Genomic DNA, 20,526 nt, shown 5'->3' with positions numbered 1-20,526 from the left:
TGCTGCTGCTTCTGTTTCTGCTTTGTTTGCTTGTAGTACCACGAATCATCATGCAGCTGGTATTCACATCCCAACATAGCTGACAAGTGCTTTTTTGTCTTTTGAAGGATGGAAATAGTGTTTGTACAAAAGTGCATGGTATTCTTTTAATATTCAAGAGAAGAGACTGTGCCAATTATATAAATAGGGTCCAGTCCTGCTTTCATTAAAGTTAATGGCAAAACTCACATCCACTTCAATGGAGCAGGATCAGGTACATAGCCTTTACGCTTAGGATACTGAAGGCAAATAGTGTCACAGAGTGTTAAATAAATCCATCAAAGTTTGTAAAGTGCATTGAGATCTTCAAATGGAAGGCATGTTATGCCCATAGTATTACTAATGATTATTATTAACAGATACTTTAGCTAATATTGTCATACCCTGCACAGACATTGTTATGGTACTGGCAAGGAAAAGGAGCAGCTTGAGTAGAAATGAAACTGTCTAGTACAGGAGTCTGTTTTTCTAACCTGCTTATTTTAAATAATATGAACAAGCAGATATTCATGCAAACATTCTACATTCTGTGTCCATTCTGCTGTCTTATGTATGTATTGCCTAGTGCTGTAGAAATCAGTCTTGACATTAATTATTTTAAGCTCTGTGGAAGCACTTGGAACACATTTGGTGCTATATAATAATTTCCCAATGAAAGAGCATCATTGCTTACATGTCCCCACTGTGTAGTTTCACTGATTTAGGAACTGAAATTATTTCCCTTGTCTTATCAGATAAAATGAATATTCTGCTACTATATTTATACCAAAAGTCTTAATTTGCTTTTATGAATTCCCTTTTTAAAATATTTTAAGGTACAGTCATATCAGTTTATATTATACCAGGACTTGGTGCCTAGATGTTAGTTATCAAGTTATGGAACATAACTGGGCATCGTAGGAATATGTAAAGTAGATAGAAGCTATGCTGGGCAGTTCTGTATTTTGATTTATAATAAGAAAAAGTGGAAAGTTGGACCAGAAATCCAGAAAGAAATATTTCCTTCAGCAGATGCTGAGAATGTTTTTCACTCCCAAGCAAAGCAGAAAGTATTCTAATCCCTAAATAAACGGTGGGGCCATCAAATTCCTTTTGCAAAAAAAACTCTTGCACGCTATTAGTCTCAGTGAGCATGCCCAAACTCAACTAATGTTTTTAATACTGTATAATCTGGCTTTTTTTCTCAAAAACTAGTAGAGCATAACTATGTTTTATATATCAAGTGACATTTTTCCTGCTCCTTATTCAGCTACTAATTCAACTCCTCATTGATGATTTCTATCCATTATGTTGATATAAGCTATTTTGAAAACATGCTAGAAGAATCCTATAGAAGTAGATGATAAGGCTATCCTCCAGTCTGCCTTTGCAAAACTCCACCTGAAGACAAATAATACTAAAATCTTGCAAAATTTTCGGTACCTACTTGAAAATCCTGAGTGCCCGCAATTTCCACTGAAATCAACATATGTTTTCCCCACATAAGACCAACTGCTCTAGTCCCAACACTCCCTGCCACTCTTTTATTATTCTTTTGTCTTTCTGTGAAGCAGTTTTTTTATGGTTATGGTTCCATGAAAATTCAAAGGCTCAATAGTAAGTGAAAGGATCACATATAAAACTTGTTTAATCATTGATTTTTAAATGTGAAAAGTTTAATAACAAGTGTTACTTTTTGTTTCATTTGTACAGTTTACCAAACACAACACTCTAGCTGGCATATACATAGAAAAGGTGGCCAGCATTGCATATGTCCAGATATGAATTTCATTGTAGTTTACATGTCATATTAGTTATTCATTAGCAAAGGTTTGGCTCTGCAACGTTCCAAAAGAAATTGGAAAGAGGTAGTTTCAGAAATACAAATTTTACTTTTGTCCTTTTTTACCCAGCGCAGAAGTTATGTGAAAAGTCAGTTTGAAGTTACAGGCATAGTTATTATACTTGCTTGAAATTAAACTGCAAGACTATGCAAAATAACTCCTGTATGTGTAAGCACAACATCAGTATTTCCAAAGATATTTTAAGGCTTTCCTTTTCCCATAGTAAATTCCAGATTAAAAGATTTCTACCTTTTTTGCAGTCACTCACATTACCTTTTTATTCTCTCATTTCAGCATGTATACACCACAACAGCCATCAATGGGACAAATTTTTGTACCTCAGCAAAGGATGCTCTCTTTATTTTAGCAAAGAATTCTGCTAATATAGCATTCATTAATTGTTTTGGAGACTTCATCATTTTTCTAGGAAAGGTAAGAGACTGTAATTTGCAAAACCCATGCATAAACTCCTAATTATAGACTAACTATAGGCCCAATCCTGTAGTAATGAAGACAAAAATTAGGGACTGATTCTCTTTTCACATACACTAAGTAAATCAGGAGTATGACTCTGTTGAAGTCATGGAGTTACACTGATGTAAAATGGGCTTGGTGACAGGAGAATCAGGTTCTTGCATTTTTGTTGGAGGAACTTAGTTTACTGTTTATTATATTTACTTCATTAGTTTTACAGAAGCACCCAGAGGTCTCATTGCACTAAATGCTGTACAAACGCATAGTAAGAGAGAGTTAATGCCCCTTAGAACTTAGTCTAATTTAAGACAAGGCATGACAAGTGGGTATAACAAACATATGGATGGGAGGACAAGAATAACAATGATAATAAATCTGTGTATCCACATGTGTCCTGTGTGAACAGCTAGATGGTTTCAAATTGATTGATCTCAAGCCTTCTCTCCCCTTTATGAAATAAATTGTCTTTAAAAGATTAGCCAATAAAATATTTGCCATAGCTTTGGTGCATATTGTAATATAGCTGCTTCCTTTTTTCCCCTTTATACAGGTGTTTGTTGTATGTTTCACAGTTTTTGGAGGGTTAATGGCATTTAACTACCATCGTGAGTTCCACGTATGGGTAGTTCCTCTGTTGCTAGTTGCACTTTTTGCCTGCTTGGTAGCCCACAGCTTTTTGTCGGTTTTCGAAGTGGTCATGGATGCCCTGTTCTTTTGTTTTGCTATTGATATGGAAACAAATGATGGATCTCCAGAGAGGCCATACTTCATGGATCAAGAATTACTGGTAAACTCTTGTGACAGTAATGTAGACACATTAGCAGGCAGATAAATTCAGTAATACGTTTTAATAGTGTATTGATCAAGTGGTGTTCTAGTGTCTAAGATTCGTTCTCCCCTCCTCCCCCACACCCATAAAAACTAACCCACAATAAATGCCTTCTTCAGCTCCTTCGAAGATGTGGACTAAAGGATACAAATTATATAATAAAGTTAACACCTCCCATTGGGTCTCCCAGTGCATCTGCTTTAGTCTTTTAGACCCAGCCTCTCTGGATAAAGACCATCTTCGTTTGTGTTTTTCATAGGTTAAATACATTATTGGTGCTTAACAAATTAATAGGTAACCCAGTATGTAGAGTCCCCATCTACATCATGAAGACCTAAAACTAGAAATGTAGATGTAATGTATCTTAACTTGCATCCAGAAATGTTCCCTCTAGTTTTCAGCAGTTGTTCAGTTAGTTATGGTAAGCCCTGAAGACACTACAATTTTGAACAAGCCTCATCCTTGTCTGGCAAACTTAATCAGTCTCTTTCCACTGGGTTGTTTGTTATCTGTACCACGGAAGTCCTGTGCCAGACTCTTGATGTTACATGATGGAGAATCATTCAAAGAATTAGGAAGACAGTTTTAGTTTAAATAAATGTTCAGTAGTTAGTGATGGTAAAAGGTGCTTTAGTTACAAAGGCATGTGGAATGTTTAAATGTACATACACCTTTTCTTTCGTATGGAGAGGAAGGTTAAAGAGACAGATGTTCTTTCCTTTCATGCTGCTTTCTGGCCAGGTCTGCATTTTTTCCTCACATGCCATGTGACAAAGACAGTGTTACTGGTTCATGAAAAATAAATTTAGCAGCCAGAATAACCCATACAGGATGGATGCTCTTGATGGATTTAGTCAGAAAAAATGCCATAATATCTGATTTGAAATAGTAGTTGTTACTTTCCTTGTAATGTTCACAGAATTCAGTTTTTTGTTGTTGTTTTTTAAACACCCAAACTTCCTATAAATGAATTTAACCCTTTGGCCAAAAGAAGACAGTTATTTGGTTTTTCACTCCGATTCAGGACAGCATTTAACCACATGCTTAAGGCTATGCATGTGTTTATGTTCTGTCATGAATAGCGATACATTCCTAAGTGTGGAACCTTTTGGAGTCTTGCCCTCCAAACTTTTCCTTCTTCAAATGAGAGACTTCTCCTTCTGTCAACCACAAACTATTTGCCAAATGCCAGAATGTGTCTAACTTAATTTTTGCCTCAAGAAGGCAATTTATAGCCACTCCCTGTCTGCACTGCACTGCTGTCTACGTTCTTTCCTAATCCCTACTGCCAGACTCTCCAACTCTGGCCTTAACTCCCTGTGCAACTTGCCATGCCCTTGGGGCCAGAGGGAAATGAAGCTTTCCAGTAAGGGAGGTTGTAGAGAGACTGCCCTCTCCTCAACAGCTGTAATCATCCCACTAAGACATAGCCAGTTTCCAGTGTCATCCACTTGGGAACTAGTTAGTTTAAGGTTTAACGCTCCATGCTAATTGTCCTCCTTTTCAGTGTTTCACCAGGTTGTTAATTTATATAACAGTTTAAATTTCTGGATGACCGTGTCCTTTATTTCTGCTTTATAGAGTTTTGTGAATCACAGCACCAGGCTAACAGAGTGGGAGAAAAACAGAAAGCAAAAGACCCCCCAAAACAATGAAGATGGTACAGAACTACAGCCTATGGTGAGACGGGAACAAAGACGATGTGATGAGGACATCAAATAACATGTTGTCTCCCAGGTGTACTACAAGAATGGGGATAGACTGTAAATATTTATTTCCTACTTTATGATTTCTTGCAGCAGCCAAATTTTTGAGCCCCAGGGGTTTCATCCCTTCATACTAATCATTGTTACTGACACTGGAAGCTCAGGGCCAGATTGTGGCCGTGAACGGCCAGCAGTGAACTCTGCTGGTATAAACCAGGCAGAGCTGGCTTTTGTGCCAACCACCCTTCCCATCCCCAGCATAGAGAGGGATGAAGAGGCGCAGAGAGAGCATGTGGCAGGATTCCTCACAGCCACATTGATCCTCCATTGGCATAAAGGCTCAAAAGGTCTTAAGTGTAAATTACTGTAGTGCTAGGTTGATCTAATTCACACTGGGACTGGTATAGATTTCCTGCTCCCATGCACTGAGCAGTGCTCAGATGTGGGGGAGAATCTGGCACATGTTTTAAGCTGATATTTTTGTTTGATTGTGCTTTACACTGTTTAAAAATTATGAGGTGAAAAAAGGGAGATGCCCCCTCAAGATGCAGTTTCAGACTTAAAGACTAAGGGTGTGTCTTCAAGCACAATTAACTCAAGTTATAATTTCAATGTTACCCCTAGACTCCCATCCACACTCACAAATCTCTAGCTTGAGTTAGGCCATGTCTACACTACATAGTTTTGTCAACATAAAGCAGCTTATGTTGACCTAACTAGAGGTGTACACACTGCAGTGCTCCTCTGGCTGCTTTAACTCGCCTGCTACGCTGACATAATAAAACCACCTTGATGAGAGGAATAGAGCTTAGGGCAACGTAGTTAGAGTGACGCAGTGTCAGTGTAAACACTGCGTTGCTTACATTGCCCTAAGTGGCCTCCAGGAGGTATCCCACAAGGCCCACCATGACAGTTCTGGTTACCATTTTGAATTTCCCTGCCTGCAGCCTGGTATACAAGTGAACACCCCTCACCTGTTAAAGCCCGGGGAAGTTTTGAACTTGCTCTTCCTGTTTGGAGATCTCACGTAGCAACCGCCCAGCTGAGCATGCTGGCTCCACGCAGTACCCTGCCTTGAGTACCCGGAAGGTGGTGGATCTCCTGGATCTGTGGAGATAGGAGGCTGTGCAGGTGCAGCTCCGCTCCAGCCTCAGAATGCTTGAGGCATGGAGGAGAAGGGCTACGATAGGGACGTACAGCAGTTCAGAGAGTTGCAGCAGGCATAGCAGAAGGCAAGGGGAGGCAAATAGTCACCTCTGATGCGGAGCCGCAAACATGCCGCTTCTACAAGGAGGATGCTGGGGTCAGGGTGTTGGTGAATAGCTCCCCCCCTCGAGCTCCTCTTATAGCCTTGTGTTTATAATGCCAGTACAATACTGAAGAGCAGTAGCGGATCCATGCTTTCTGCCACACATGGCTGGCTCACAGGTGACCAGGGCAGTTGAAAAGCAGCTGAAAACCTAGTAGGATGCCCATGGAATGATGGGATTGAGAAACATGCATCATGTGACATTGAACCTGCCCCCATGAGGCATTGCAAACCCTTTCCAAAACACCCTGCGGCCAGATGCACAGTGGGATAGCTACCCACAGTGCACTGCTCTCTGTGTCAATGCAAGAGCTGCTACTGTGGATATACTCCACCCACACGAGGAGCATAGTGTGGACATGCAACAGCTGTTTAATTACAGCGACTTAACTTTGTGGTGTAGACATTAGCCTTAAATGGTGTTTTATGCTCAAGCCTGTTTGGGCCAGGGAAGGATGGGATAGTTTGAACCTCAAGTGATGCTGAAGCTCAAGCTCCTAATGCTGTGGGGATGTAACAGCTTGAGTTACAAGTCTTTAGCAGCTAATCCAATCACTCTGTTAACCCAATTACTCTGTACTGCTAATCAAATCACTCTGTGTAACTCCATTGTTTTTTTGGTAGTGTGGTTGCTTTCGCTTGAGGTAGGCTAGCTCAGATGCAGTTTTTTGAGTGTACAAACTCAAGTTATGTTGCTGTGAAGACGACAAGCTCTCAGAGAAAAAGGTTGCCAGTTGACTTTAATGGAGCTATGACAGTTTACATCAGCTGAGAATCTGACTCAGTGTGTTTAGAACTCAGCATGATTGTCATCCAGGCTCAAATATAATTCTCAGTAAAGCCCAGGGTTGGCTGATAAATGGTCTGCAGCAGCAGCCATTCCACGTCCTGCTAAATTGTGTCATGCACAAAAATGAAGTCGGTATTGTTGCCCCTTTTTGCCCCAAGTGGCTAGTCAAAGTTTGGGAGCTGGTGAGTGTTTAGGTGGGAGTACAAATTGGAGAAAGTCAAGTGTTTCTTTGATGCAATTTTGGTTATTTACAACGAATGTACAAAGTTCTGTCTTTCTAAACACGTAGGCAATCAAATAGCAAGAAACAGCTTCTTTTGCTAACAGCACTAAGAGCAGTCTTTTCAGTCTGCACCCCAGTGGCGGATTAATAATTTTGCCGCCCCTAGGCCGGGAAATAATTGCTGCCCTGGCCCTGCCCCGACTCCGCCCTTTTCCCGCCTCCATTCCAACCCCCTCCCCAAAGTCCCCACCCCAACTCTGCCCCCTCCCTTCCCCTATTGGATCCCTTCCCCAAATCCCCGCCCTCGCCTCTTCCCTCAGCGTGCGGTGTTTCTCCCTCCCTCCCTGCCCCGCGAAACAGCTGTTTCGCGGCGCAAGCGCTGGGAGGGGAGAGAAACAGGACGCGGCGGCGCGCTTGCAGAGGAGGCAGAGGTGAGCTGGAGCAGGGGGGCGGGGCGCGCAGGGGAGCTTCCACCCCTGCAAATTTGCCACCCTGCAATAATACGGCACTGCTGCACCCAACCCAAAAACCTCTCCCCACGTGTCTTCCAGGGTGAGCTTCTCGCTTTCATCTGCTTCTTCAGCCTGTCAGTGTCACTCACTCAGGCTGTAGCTACCCTAGAGAGCTTACAGCGGCACAACTGTACCGATGCAGCTGCACTGTTGTAAGATCTCTAGTGGAGCCACTCTAAGCCAACGGGAGAGAGCTCTCCCGCCGACTTAATTAATCCACCCCCAAGGAGTGTCCGCAGGAGAAGCTCTCCCGCTGACATAGTGCTGTCCACACCAGGCTTAGGTTGGTGTAACTTATGGCGCTCAGTTGGTGGCTTAATCACACCCCTGATCAACATAAGTGATAGCATAGACATAACCTCAGTCTGTTCTCAGTTTCTGTGTGTGCTGTCTGCCATACACTTACCCATGATCACAATACCGAGGCAAACCTTCCGTCCACCTGGGGGCCAGTGTCTGGGCAGACTTTATTAGACTTTGTTTTAGGTGTGGCCTTTTAACTGTTTCTTACAGCTGGCTTAAATGAGGGACTTATTCAGACACCAGTTTAAAGAAGTGTTAACTTATCCCATAACAAGGTTTTATCCAGCTCATAACAATATACTTTGGTGACTTTATTTCTTGATTTATTTTCAAGAGGATGCAGACTCCGGGTGTGTCTATGCTACAAGTGCTGCAGCGGTACAACTGCAGTAGCATTGTAGTGTAACACTACAGCGATGGAAAGGGGTTTTCTGTCACTGTAGTAAATCCATCCTCTCAAGAGATGGTACATAGTTGGATGGAAGAATTCATCCTTTGACCTGTCTACGTCTACAGTGGGGGTTAGGTCAACCTAACTACACACAGCGTGTGAAATTTTTCACAGCTCTGAGCAATGTAGCTAGGTTAATAATAATATATGGAGATATACTTATCTCATAGAACTGGAAGGGACCCTGAAAGGTCATTTAGTCCAGCCCCCTGCCTTCACTAGCAGGACCAAGTACTGATTTTGCCCCAGATCTCTAAGTGGCCCCCTCAAGGATTGAACTCACAATCCTGGGTTTAAAAGGCCAATGCTCAAACCACTAAGCCATCCCTGCCCCCCTCGGGTACTTGCACTTTTTTCATAGCATTATTGTATAGAGAAATAACCTAAGTTCTTGGGTTAGAATTCATGGTTTTAAGTTTATTATTCTGATTATGAATGGCTGTGCTTGGTGTCTTCATTACTTGTACTTTTGGTTAGTTTAGTAAAAAATTATTGAAAAGCACAAAAGGAATACAAAATAGTTCTTTGTACCCTTACTTTCCCCCACCAAAGAAAATCCTGGATACACAGATACAAGAGTGCACAATCCCCCTTTATTTTCTTGAAAGCTCACATTTTACAAATATTTTGATAAAGATGCCAGGGCCAGTGCTATGTATTTGACTTTTTCTTTTTCCTGATTGTAGACTTGAACTTGAGATTGACCTTGAAAGCATGCAGGCTAAGCAGTAATAGCAGAAATTCAGACAAAACAAAGTGAAGGTTACATATATGTTGCGACAAAGTAATTTTTAGATGTGTAAACCCTGGTTTGTACCTCTTGCACTGAAGAAAAAATTAGAGATTTAATTATTGTTTAATTTTTATGTACAATAATGGATTTTTCCAGCATATCTGATTTTATTAAAAAATGTAAAAGTATTTATGCGGTTTTATAAAAGTTGAATTAATAAAAAAATATCCTGTAAGATTTGTGGTGCTGCTTGAAAACAGTAATTTGACAAAGTCCAAGAACTATCCTTTTGGTATTGGACCCGCTTGGTAAGTCAGCTGACGGGACCCAGCAGTAATTCTGTGTGCACCTATATGGAAAATATTGGCCAATAGTCCCTGGGTCAGTTGATGCACAGAACCGTAAAGAAGGTTCTTTTAGATCATTCCCATTTGGACTATTTAATATCCCTTAATAAGCACTACACTCAATTAAGGAGCAACATTGAAGCCATTGGAAGGAAATTATCTCCAGTTTCCCTTAGCCAAGACAATGGCTATGAGGTACGTGGGGCTTGTGGGAGGTTGGTCGGTTGTTTTTTGGTTTGGGGTGGGTTTTTTTGTGCAGGTGGATGGGTGGTCTTGGTGAGGAGGAAAATTATGAACAGCCCTTTGGTTCCTCTAGATGTACTAACGTTTGTAAATTAAAATGAACAGACATTTAGTATGTGACAGAAAGCAGGGAAAATAAGGTGGGCTCTGGATATTGATCTGAGATCATAAGATGAAATGTCGTAGAGAGGCAGACGTGACTGGACAGAGGTTGAGACATTTGGGTGAAGAAGTAGATGTGGAAGTTTCTGGCATAGAAGTGGTAGTTTGGGGAGTGAAGGAAATTACCTCATGGGGAGAGAGTGAAGAGATGACAAAGGATGGAGTCCTAAGAAGACTCGGGAGGAGAGGAGGAGCCTCCAGAAGAGATGCTGAAGGAGAAGACAAAGTTTAAATAATAATAATAAAACCCTCAAAGAGCATGAGGGAATGTCTTTTTATGCACAACTGAAGTTTCGTTGAGCTCTGGGGTGTATTTGGATTCTGGATGTCATAAATTTTCATGCGGTCAGAATTTTCTCATTTTGTGAGATACATGGGTCCATTTCTCTATCTTTTGGGAGGAAATTGGAAAAGATTTCAAAAGATCAGGATATTATAGTGAGGTTTTGTTTTTAATTCATCTAGATCTGATGGTAGATTTTTACTCAGTGCTACACAATCCTTTTTTCCCCCCCAGAGCTGCTTTAACTGCCTGTTTGAAGGCAGGATTGAGTGGGAGACCACATGTCTCTAGCAGAGATATACAGGTAGTACAGATGGTTTCAGTCTACGAGCTGGAACATTTCTGCAGGTAAGAGAAAGTTCCTGTCTTTGCTGCCCTAAAGAACAAACTCAAAGGTGGAGGAGGACAGAGTTTAATAACCGAGGAAATATCAGAGGCAGCAAAGGCAATTCGTGGCAATTCTCTTGTCTTTTAATAAAAATTGTTCAGACCATTCCATTGAAATCTATGGATTCCCTCTCTCCTTCCGCTGCCACGTGAAAAGGAGATTTAAACATTTCTGTCAGCATTTCCGTATCCGTATCCCCCATGTTTTCAGCCAGATATTAACACTCTATAGGTCTGGGGATCCATGCAGGGGAGGGCAGTGGGTGAGGTCATCCCCAGAGGCTGTATATAAGGGATTGCAGGGACAGCCACTGGCTGTGAAAACCCTATTGCTACTGGGATGGCAAGAGACATGAGTCCCCTATAAGGACAGACCCAGTTTCCTGCTTGTCCCAGGAGAACTGAGCCTTTGGGGGGCAGGACCTGCAGCCTTTTCCACGTGAGCAGTAAGCCTGGCCTGAAAACCCAAGCACTGGGGAGAAAATTCCACAAGGGAAACATTATGGAGATTTCTTCCCCTTTAGCCCCCTACTGAGGTTCTTCTCATGGGACAGGGCAGTTGAGTCCAGCGTTGAGAGAGTTTAGTATAATAGAACCTCAGAGTTACAAACACCTCAGGAATGGAGGTTGTTTGTAACTGAAGTGTTTGCAACTCTGAACAAAATGTTATGGTGTTTTTTTCAAAAGTTTACAGCTGAACATTGATTTAGTACATCTTTGAAACTTTACTATGCAGAAGAAAAATGCTGCTTTCCCTTTATTTTTTTAGTAGATTACATTTAACACAGTACTGTATGGTATTTGTTTTTGTGTGTGTACTGCTGCCTGATTTCACACTTGTGGTTCCAAATGATGTGTGTGGTTGACTGGTCAGTTCATAACTCTGGTGATCATAATTCTGAGGTTCTACTGTAAAAGGAGACTGACCCAAGTGGTACATAGCTCAGCCAGGCACTGTGAAAGCTTCTCCAGTCACGTTTACACCTATGTTCAGTGGAAGTATATCAAACTATTGTGAGGGGGACTAAACTTAGTTCATTTACTTTGCTTCTGACTCCCAGAAGTGAATTCCTACTATGTGAGAGCCTGAACATACTAATAGCTGCTCTACCCAATTGGCAAGGACAAGGTAAGAAAGTCTGTTAGCCTATCTTTGATAAGCTATTACTAATGATTTATTTGTATTCCATCTTTGTCTGTTTGAGTATCTACCCTACCTTTAGACAGTGTCAGGACAACTTATATAGGTTAGTCCTTTGACCCAATATTCTTATTGTTAGATCAGCAGCCTTCAAGCTAAATAGAGGACAGCATGTAATGTACTTCATCCACTCAAGAGTCCTTCCTAATTAAAGAAACAGCACATACTCATCTTGAAAATAGTCCTTGACTGAAAATTTAGTAGCCATGATAGATGCAAGCAACCCCTAGTGTGACTATAACAAAAGTTGATGGATTTTTTTTTCTGTCATGTAAGTTTGTTTTGTGCATTTGATAGCACTTTATCTATAATCAGTTTCTCTGTTGCTGAAAAGACTCCTAAACACCAATAGGGAAGTAGGAAATCATTTATAAAACTTTATTTTACAAGAAATTTAAAAACAGAAAAACTTATAACCTCCCACTTAAGATACTATGTCAGAAACTGGAGTATAGTTTAGAATGGTAAATTTAAAGCAGTGCAGGGACCCTAACGCCAAAGAAAAGGAGACATGATATTTAAGTACAGTATCTTCCATAGTTGTTTGCAGTGGTGTTGAAGCCATATTGGTCGCAGGATGTATGAGAGACAAGGTAGGTGAGATGGTAATTTACTAGACCAACTTCTGTTGGTAGAAGGTACAAGCTTTCGAGAAATGCAGAGGTAGTCTTCAGAATCCTTGTGCACATTCCTATTTTAAAAATTTGACTTAAGACTTCAGAAACCTGATGGGTAGGATACTGAATGGCCATGGATACTTAACCGCATCTCTTTTCTTCTCAAAAGAAAGTCCTGGATTTTCAGTTCTTGTCTTACAATAATGTGGTATAGTCCCTTAAACTTGTACAGTGTTATTACAGAGGGAAGTTTTTTCCTTGCCTTGAAAAACTTGAGTATGTTAAGAAAATTTGTGGATTACTGACTAGCTACCTTCTCTCACTCCAGTGTGTTGGAGGACAGTTAAACTATATTGCATTTAATTTCCAGACCAAGTTAACAGTAGTCTTTCATCATTTTCATCTCCATGTTCTCCCACATACATCTTTTAATGGTTTCCTATTGTTTGAGTTTTGGGTTTATTTTATGCAGTATGTGTCATCTTTCCATATTTACTAATACATTACTACATCTGCTAGAAGTGGGAAAGGAAGGACAATTCTTGCAATTAAGCATTTAAATAGGAACATGAGCTTGTGTGTGAAATAGACACTTCCCAAATATGTTTAACTACCTCTCTTTCAAAGAATACCTAATTGATCATTTTAAAAGGTACTTTAGAGCACTTGAATATCGAATGTTGTCAGGTGCAACTGCCAACTTAATGCATTCAGTCTTTTGATGTCTGATATTCAGTTGCCTTTACGTACTTTTCACCATTTATGCTGTTTACATGTTGCTGTAAAACTAGGTTGGTCAGTTTCACTTTTTGCAGGCTGATTAAGACACATCAGAATCAGATTTTACTTTTATGTCTTAGCTCTCCATTCCTCTGATCTGCAACTTTAAGAGGCAGGACCAAACCTGTTGCACATTGCTAGAGTGGGATTGGGCTTCCCTTCTAAAGAACTCCTTAGAGAGACTACTTCTAAAATGACTATCTTAAGAATTGTGATAAACAAGTTATAGTAACTAATAAACATCCCCTTAATTTTAATCAGCCTACAAAGCATAATGGACTCAGATTAAGAATTAAATCACAAAGTTAGGAGGGTATTTTACTGCTGAAGAGTAGTTTTTTCCTCAGTGCAAAGCCCATGCTGCTAAATGGAATTTCCATGAGTCTGGATAAGTAAGGGCCTTGACTCAATATGTCTTTCTAGAAGGGTAGAGGGAAGGAAGGAAGGAAGGAAGGTAGGTCTATTTTGAAAAGCATACCTTCTCATCTAAGACCAGCTTTAAGACATTGTGGTGAAAGCTGCAAAGCCACTGCCCTTAGAGCACCTTTTCTGTGGATAAAGGTCTTTATAAAATTTGGCAGTTGACAGGCACTCTCACTTCTTAGTGAGGAACTTTAAAATAAGAAGGGATGTTGCAGGTACTAGAGTATGTTTCAGATGTACAGCAGTAGTCTGGCCTGTACAGGTCTGCCCTGTGGAAGTCATGAGCATGACAGTACAGCATTAAGTGACTGACATCAGGATTAGTGTATTAATCAATTTTATAGTACATTTCAAAGTACATGAATTTGAAAAACACCTGTACACAAAGCATGGGCTTTTAAGAAAACAGGTAATGACATTTGACTGTATATACCAACTAGTTAGTTGGTATGAAATTTAGAGAAGTGTATTTTTATGTGGGTATTTCCTCATGCCTCAGTGTGGACTGTCCACTGAATTCAGAGTCATGATGCCTTAAACCACTGAAAAATGAAAACTTGTGTTTGAGGAAAGTGATTTGCACATTTCATGCTAATTAACTTGGTCCCTGTTGCATAATGGGGGAAAATTATATGTATGAGTCTGATCCTGCACTATTGACAGTTGGACCAGGATTGTGGTCCTAATGAGCACGATTAGTTTAAACTACTTTCCTGGAGCTTGCATTTTTAAAAAAATAAACTTATCAATATGGCATAACTGACATAGTAATCATAATACTGCTTTTAAGCATTTTGTTTAACGTGATAGGTGGGCACTGAGACGAATTACCTTCATAGGGATTTAACTCCTATGCTGTCTTATACAGGACTAACTGCAGTAAAAATAATAGTTCAGAGGTTTGATGGACAGTTCCTTTTCCCCCCTTAATATGTGAAATGGTTATTTTAATTCTGTTGACTCAGGCAGCTACTTCAGGATGATAGACATAAATAGCTAAGCTACAGTCAACAGGCCAGCTGAAAATGTCTGATATCAAACCATATCAAAAACAAACAGCAGGAAATCAGTAACAAACAGGCAGTTTGTTTATCTTCCTGATGGAAGGGCCCTTCACAAGCTCAGGATGCCTTGCTATTAGTATGACTCCTTAAGTACTCACAGCAAGGACCCCATCTATAGTTGTTTTTAACTGTCCCCCTTCCACTGCTAATGTTGGGACAGCTTTGTTAGCATCTCTGGGAGCCCTAGTGTTAGGCTATTGTTAAAGTGGTTAGAGAAGGCAAATAATATAGGCCTGGTCTACAGCTATCTTGCTCTGGGAGTTGAAAAAGCCAGAGGCCTGAGCAACAGTTGTGGCCAACCTAACCCCCACTGTAGACAGTGCTAGGTTGATGGAAGAGATGGATTACCTACACCAACAGGTGAAGCCTTCCTGTCAGCATAGGTATGTCTACACTTAAATGCTACAGCAATGCCACTATAGTGTTTCAAGTGTAGACAGACCCTTAGTGTTGCTTCTCAGTAGTCCACACAGAGGGAGACAGCCTTCTAGTCCATTCACAAAGAACGCCCTTATTTTTTGTTGTTTGCTGGCAGCTGCCTAAAACATGTATGCTTGTAGTAGTACCTCTGAGTAGCAGATATACTATGAATGTACATACTGGCCATGTCAAGGGTATAGGCCAAAGCAGAGGCTCTGTAGTAATTCTGCAACTCCTCCTATTCCCAAATTGTATGATTCTGGATTTTGTAATTGCATTTTAGTCATAAGCCGCTATTCTCCCCTCTACAGATTATTCTCACAGGGGTCAGTACAAACTCCATGTTTCAAGTTGAGGTCTGCTTCTTACCTACAGGTTTCTGGGGGAAATGAGAGAGGGTAAGCAGAGCAGGTCCCTGCAGAATGTGTAACCAGACAATATTGCTCTCGACCTTAGGGAGAAGGACCTAGTGAAACCCTACAGATGCTCCACCCATGCCCCAGGTAGCTCATGGGATTGTAGAGAGTATTCTCTTCTGTATACTGCTCCCAGTTACGATCTGCAGGGGATTCCCTCCCTTTCTAGGACTCTGATGTTGAAAAGAACATTTCATACTGTTGCCTGACACAGGTACACTAGAATTTTTTTTCAGAACCATTTGCACATTTCCTGAGCTGTGGGGGTTCTAGATTACCTTGACACAGCCAAGAATAAGATTTGGGAATAATTTCTGTGGTAACTAATGGTAATGTAACAAATGAATGAGACATCAAAGTCATGTACCTTCAAGAAAAAAAATATTTATAAAAATACAATGGGATCAGTTTATGATGAGAAATGTGGCAATAAATACAGTTCAAGGAAGAAAAAGCGTTTCTACATGGATATATTATGGCACAAACAAAAATAAATGCACCATCAAAACATGGGACTTCTGCGGGCTCAAGGACTTTGTACAAGCTCCCTTTTTAGTACGACAACTATATCTAGGAGTTTGGTCAGTTTAGATAATGGAATGAATACACAATCACAAATGCACATTTATCCTGTCTACTGTCTGACTTTAAACATAAGCAAACCATACTGCAGAAATAAAGTAATTATTTACTAATATACTGCAGCTTAACTTTAGCATTTAACGTAAGCATGGAAGTCTTTTCAGTATTCCATGCAGAAATTAGGTAAGTACTAAATAAGTAAAATGAGGGGTGGATGTTGTGTGTAAATACCTATTTAAGTAGGGGATTGTGAAGATGCATAGATCTTTATTAAAAGAATTGGCTGTACAAGAGTACTCCCCTTTCACAGTATTCCTTTTTACTTCATATGCAGTTATTGGTTATGCTGTAGACTACAACTGTTACAGCACTAAAGGCAACTAGAAGAGGGAAAGGGCAGAGAAAGGAAAAAGGAATGTATGTAAGGCAATCTTTCTTTAAGCATAGTGTGTAGGAAGACGGGTAACAATTCCACAAGGCTAGTTTTGTTTTTACTGAATAAAATAATGGACTAATATACTGAGCTTTTGATACAGATCTAATAATCAATGCCCTGGTCACTGTACTGACCATGGTAATCTCTTTGATAGTCATCTTGGTACTCGCTAGGATAGTCATCTGGATATTCTGCCTGATAATCACTATCGCTGATTTCTGACCCATTAGTTCCTGTTCCTTGGCTTCCATTATGAATTACAGGTTCTGTTGGAGCAGCACAATATTTGGGGTCATACACTTGTCGTCCAAGCCCGTACACGCTCATTCCCTTCTGGGAAGCCACTTTGTTGGTACCCATTTGTAGTGAAATAGTAGAGTTGTCCACTGGCTGTAATGTGAGCTTCTGGTCATAAATATCTCTTCTGGTGCCTGGTGCCAGCATCCCAGCCTAGCGAAACAGGATAATAATGAAGTAAATTTATGGTAAGGTTACCCTTAAATTCAGTTAATCTTGACAATGAATTTCACTGAGTTCTGTACGTACAGCATCCACTTGTAGAAGTGGAACAGTAAAAGTGATTTAAAATACAATATTACAGGACCAACAGTGAACATCTACTAAACACACCAGTGAAAAAGTTAAGCTATAACTCTACAACCCCTAGGGGGAAGGCCCTAGTAAGATGCCCAGCATGCCCCCCTTTTAAATGTTGCAAAAGGGATGGTGGACATTCAACCAGGATACTGCCTAGGGAGCGGTCTTTCGTTTTGGTTTTGGCTAGTGAGTATGTGAAATGATACTTCCTCTTACTTTTCTGACAATACAGCCAGAGAAAGGGGCTTGCTGTAGGCACTGTTTTTTGTTCCCTCTAGTTCTTCTCAGCAGGAAGCAGATCATGTGCCCACAAGAGACTCAAGGGAGTACTGCTGGTACAGTGCCCTCCACAGGTCTCACTTGAAGACTCCCTTAGCAAGATGCAGATCCACCCCTTCAGCCTGCCACCTACCTGCTTGCTCACTGGAGTGTTGCAGTGTCATGACAATAGCTAATTTTGAAATACTGTATCACATGTAACCTTGCTTACCTGACTGGCCCCTTTGTTAGTACCCATCTGTAGGCTAATTGTTGTCTGGTCAAATGGTTTATCAGTTTGCATTTTTGGATCATAGAGATGTCTTCTGGTCCCATAAGCAGTCATACCTGCCTGGCTGGCACACTTGTTGGTTCCCATCTTTATAAAAACACAAAAAAGGGTGAGGGGGGAAGTGATATAGCAACTCAAGGAGACCTAGTCCAGGAACAGAGATACAAACAATAATTGCATTGGTTGGACCTTAACATAGAGAAAGCAGTTACAGCTTAGCCACTGACCTTAATGTTCACTTCTAAACAGATACTGAGCTTCTCTTGAGCAAAGAATGACAAGTAATCCAATGCCATATTTCAATGGCTATGCGTGTCCAACAGTGTGTTGATTAGAGAGAGAAACCTAATTTCATTTTGTGCACCAATGCATATTTTAGCCATATGGTCTACGATGGAAAGGCTAATTCACATCACATTACAGTAGAACCTCAGAGTTATGAACACCTGAGTTATGAACTGAGCAGCCAACTACACACCTCATTTGGAACCGGAAGTATGCAATCAGGCAGTGTCAGAGAAAAAAAAACAAATACAGTACTGTGTTAAAGGGAAAGTTTTAAAAAAAACTGGACAAGGCAAGGAAACTGCTTGTTTCATTTAAATTAAAATAGTTAAAAGCAGCATTTTTCTTCTGCATAGTAAAGTTTCAAAGCAGTATTAAGTCAGTTGTAAACTTTTGACAGAACAACCTCCAATCCTGAGGTGTTCGTAACTGAGGTTCTACTGTACTTGCAGTTATGTGGTACAACAAATTAATGTTTGATGCTATTGTCTTATTCTGATTGATTAGAACAGAGAACAGATCCCTCAAAATTCAAAGTAGCACTGCATCCAGCAAGCTTCCAACTTGCTTCTAAACCACTATTTCTTGGGATAGAGAAATGATGTTTTACAAGAAACATTAAGCCCACTTCTCTATCCCTACCTCTATTATATTTAGGCTTGGCAGAATTCTATTTTTACAGTTTTGACAGATCAATGTTTATTTTTAAGCATTGATATCAGTTTTAAATATTCAGTTTAAAATAATAGGTTATGCATTTTTTTTTCAATTTTACCAATTTACATTTTCACAGTTGGAACATAGGGGGAGATGAAAGGGGTCAGTGAATAATTAGTTAATGCTGAGATTCAAAAAGTTTAAAAGGTACCTAAACAGCACCCTGGTTCCAGCTCTCCTAATGCTGGCAATACAACATTTTTTATAAACAGGAAGGTGGGACTCGATCTCAAGCAGCATTTTTCTTTCTTTGCTCATTTGTACATTTTCATGAGGAGGAATGGAAATATTTTTCATCTACTTGTGAGTGTGTTCAGTGAAATCAACATTTAATTGATAAATACCTAATTCGGCCAAGCCTAATTTAGAGATTACAGTAGAGGAAGAAACTCCTTTCACTGACTATCACTCAATTTTAGAAATCCTATCAATTGTTTACAAGGACAGACAACAAACTGCACACTAACAGCAGAAAGAGAACTTGTTCTAGATGAGAAACCAGCAACCCATTGTAGGGCTTATCTACATCAACAGCATGCAGCAAGCTGAAGTATAAATCTACCTCACATGAGTCTGCTGCTGGGTACTACAAAGTGCACTAGGGAACTTGTAGTTTGCAACGGCAACGTCCACATGGACAGTTCGTACATAGCAGGCTAGTGTGTGGTAGATTTACATTTGCCATGCACTAAATGTTCGTATAGACAAGCCCTTAAGGGAATAGCACTTCAATCAACTGCTTTTTCAAACAGCAAATTATCTATTACATTTGAGGATGGTTTCTCAGTTTGGATTACCATACACAAAAAAACTTTAATTTCATGCTTACCTGCAGGCCAATTACACTTTGGCCAGCTTTTAGTTTTCCTGCATCAAAACTCCTTGCTTGTTTTTCTGCATATTTGACACCAAGATCAATTGTGGTATGGAATCCTTTGGTTTTTGCCTAAGTAAAAACAAGTCATTCAAAAGATGAACACTCACTTTTCAAATCAGACTTCTTGCCATTAGAACTTCTTGAAGGAATTACACCCCATCCACAGACAGCAGGCTAAGCTTTTCAAAAGTGACTAATAATTGAGTGCCTCAACTTTTGGGTCCCAAACTTAAGATGCCTTATGTGGGCCTGATTTTCAGAAAGTGCTGCAAATCTGTACTCTGAAAATCAGTCCCTTTAAGGTGTCACTATGGGAACTAAAAAAACCACCACCCAAAATCATTAGTCACTTCTTAAAAATATTGGCCAGCAAGTTTTAGATTTGCTTGAAAAGAGAAAGTATTACTTGACTAAGTTTTACATTTAGTATGTACATCTTTTACTGCTAGAAACATTTTCTAATATTAAACTATAGTCATCCTGTACAATTAGGTAAGTGGCAGGATTTTTTCTACTGGTTATGTAGCCAACCACACTAGTAATAATTCACATAATCCTTTTGAATTTCAGAAGGCTAATACATGTGATTCATTGGTCGTCTTCACCCTGAAAAATCCATGGGCGGGGGGGGAGGGGGGTCCTAAAGATATTAAGGATTCTGAGGTTAACCTCCACATTCTCAGACTTCATCTCCTCTAGTGAATGGGGTTTGGTTGCTGCGTGTGTTCTGAGTACAAGGCCTTCCTACCTCACATACCTAGGACATCCCCAGTCCGCAAAGTAAACGTAGTCCTGAACTGACAGCTAACCCTCTTGGCTTCTGCTCCCTGCAAGCATAGCTTTAATATATTTCAGGCTACCATTAGCAAAGTCACTCTGTGGCTGCTCAACAGCTGTTGTGGAGAAGATTTAGCATCAGTTAATACTGTGTCAAACTCCTTCCTGGG

At 40.2% G+C, this 20,526-nt stretch overlaps 2 protein-coding genes across 5 annotated transcripts in view; one reads left to right on the top strand and one right to left on the bottom strand.

Annotated features, from left to right (window-relative positions):
• Positions 1-9,410, top strand: part of SLC44A3 (solute carrier family 44 member 3) — a 74,255-nt gene extending 64,845 nt beyond the window's left edge. For 2 of the 4 annotated variants that reach the window (XM_034779224.1, XM_034779220.1), the window contains 3 exons: positions 2,157-2,294; positions 2,887-3,123; positions 4,747-5,882. In XM_034779224.1, coding sequence (XP_034635115.1) covers positions 2,157-2,294; positions 2,887-3,123; positions 4,747-4,887 — 516 coding nt within the window. In that variant the 3' untranslated portion in view covers positions 4,888-5,882. Of the gene's footprint in view, positions 1-2,156; positions 2,295-2,886; positions 3,124-4,746; positions 5,883-9,145 lie in introns of those variants that run through there. The other 2 variants (XM_034779223.1, XM_034779222.1) reach the window with 2 other exon arrangements.
• Positions 9,411-15,899: 6,489 nt separating this feature from the next.
• The window catches only part of CNN3 (calponin 3), a 45,559-nt gene continuing 40,932 nt past the window's right edge, over positions 15,900-20,526 (bottom strand). The window contains exons 5-7 of the mRNA XM_034779225.1: positions 19,532-19,648; positions 17,641-17,787; positions 15,900-17,003 (exon numbers count right to left, since the gene is read on the bottom strand). Of these exons, the coding sequence (XP_034635116.1) occupies positions 16,656-17,003; positions 17,641-17,787; positions 19,532-19,648 (612 nt within the window). The 3' untranslated portion in view covers positions 15,900-16,655. The remainder of the gene's footprint in view (positions 17,004-17,640; positions 17,788-19,531; positions 19,649-20,526) is intronic.

The sequence above is a fragment of the Trachemys scripta genome, chromosome 8 (genome assembly GCF_013100865.1).
Source record: "Trachemys scripta elegans isolate TJP31775 chromosome 8, CAS_Tse_1.0, whole genome shotgun sequence".
NCBI lineage: Eukaryota > Metazoa > Chordata > Testudines > Emydidae > Trachemys > Trachemys scripta.
The sequence above is the reverse complement of the archived record's forward strand: the minus strand, read 5'-3'. Positions and strand labels throughout refer to the sequence as shown.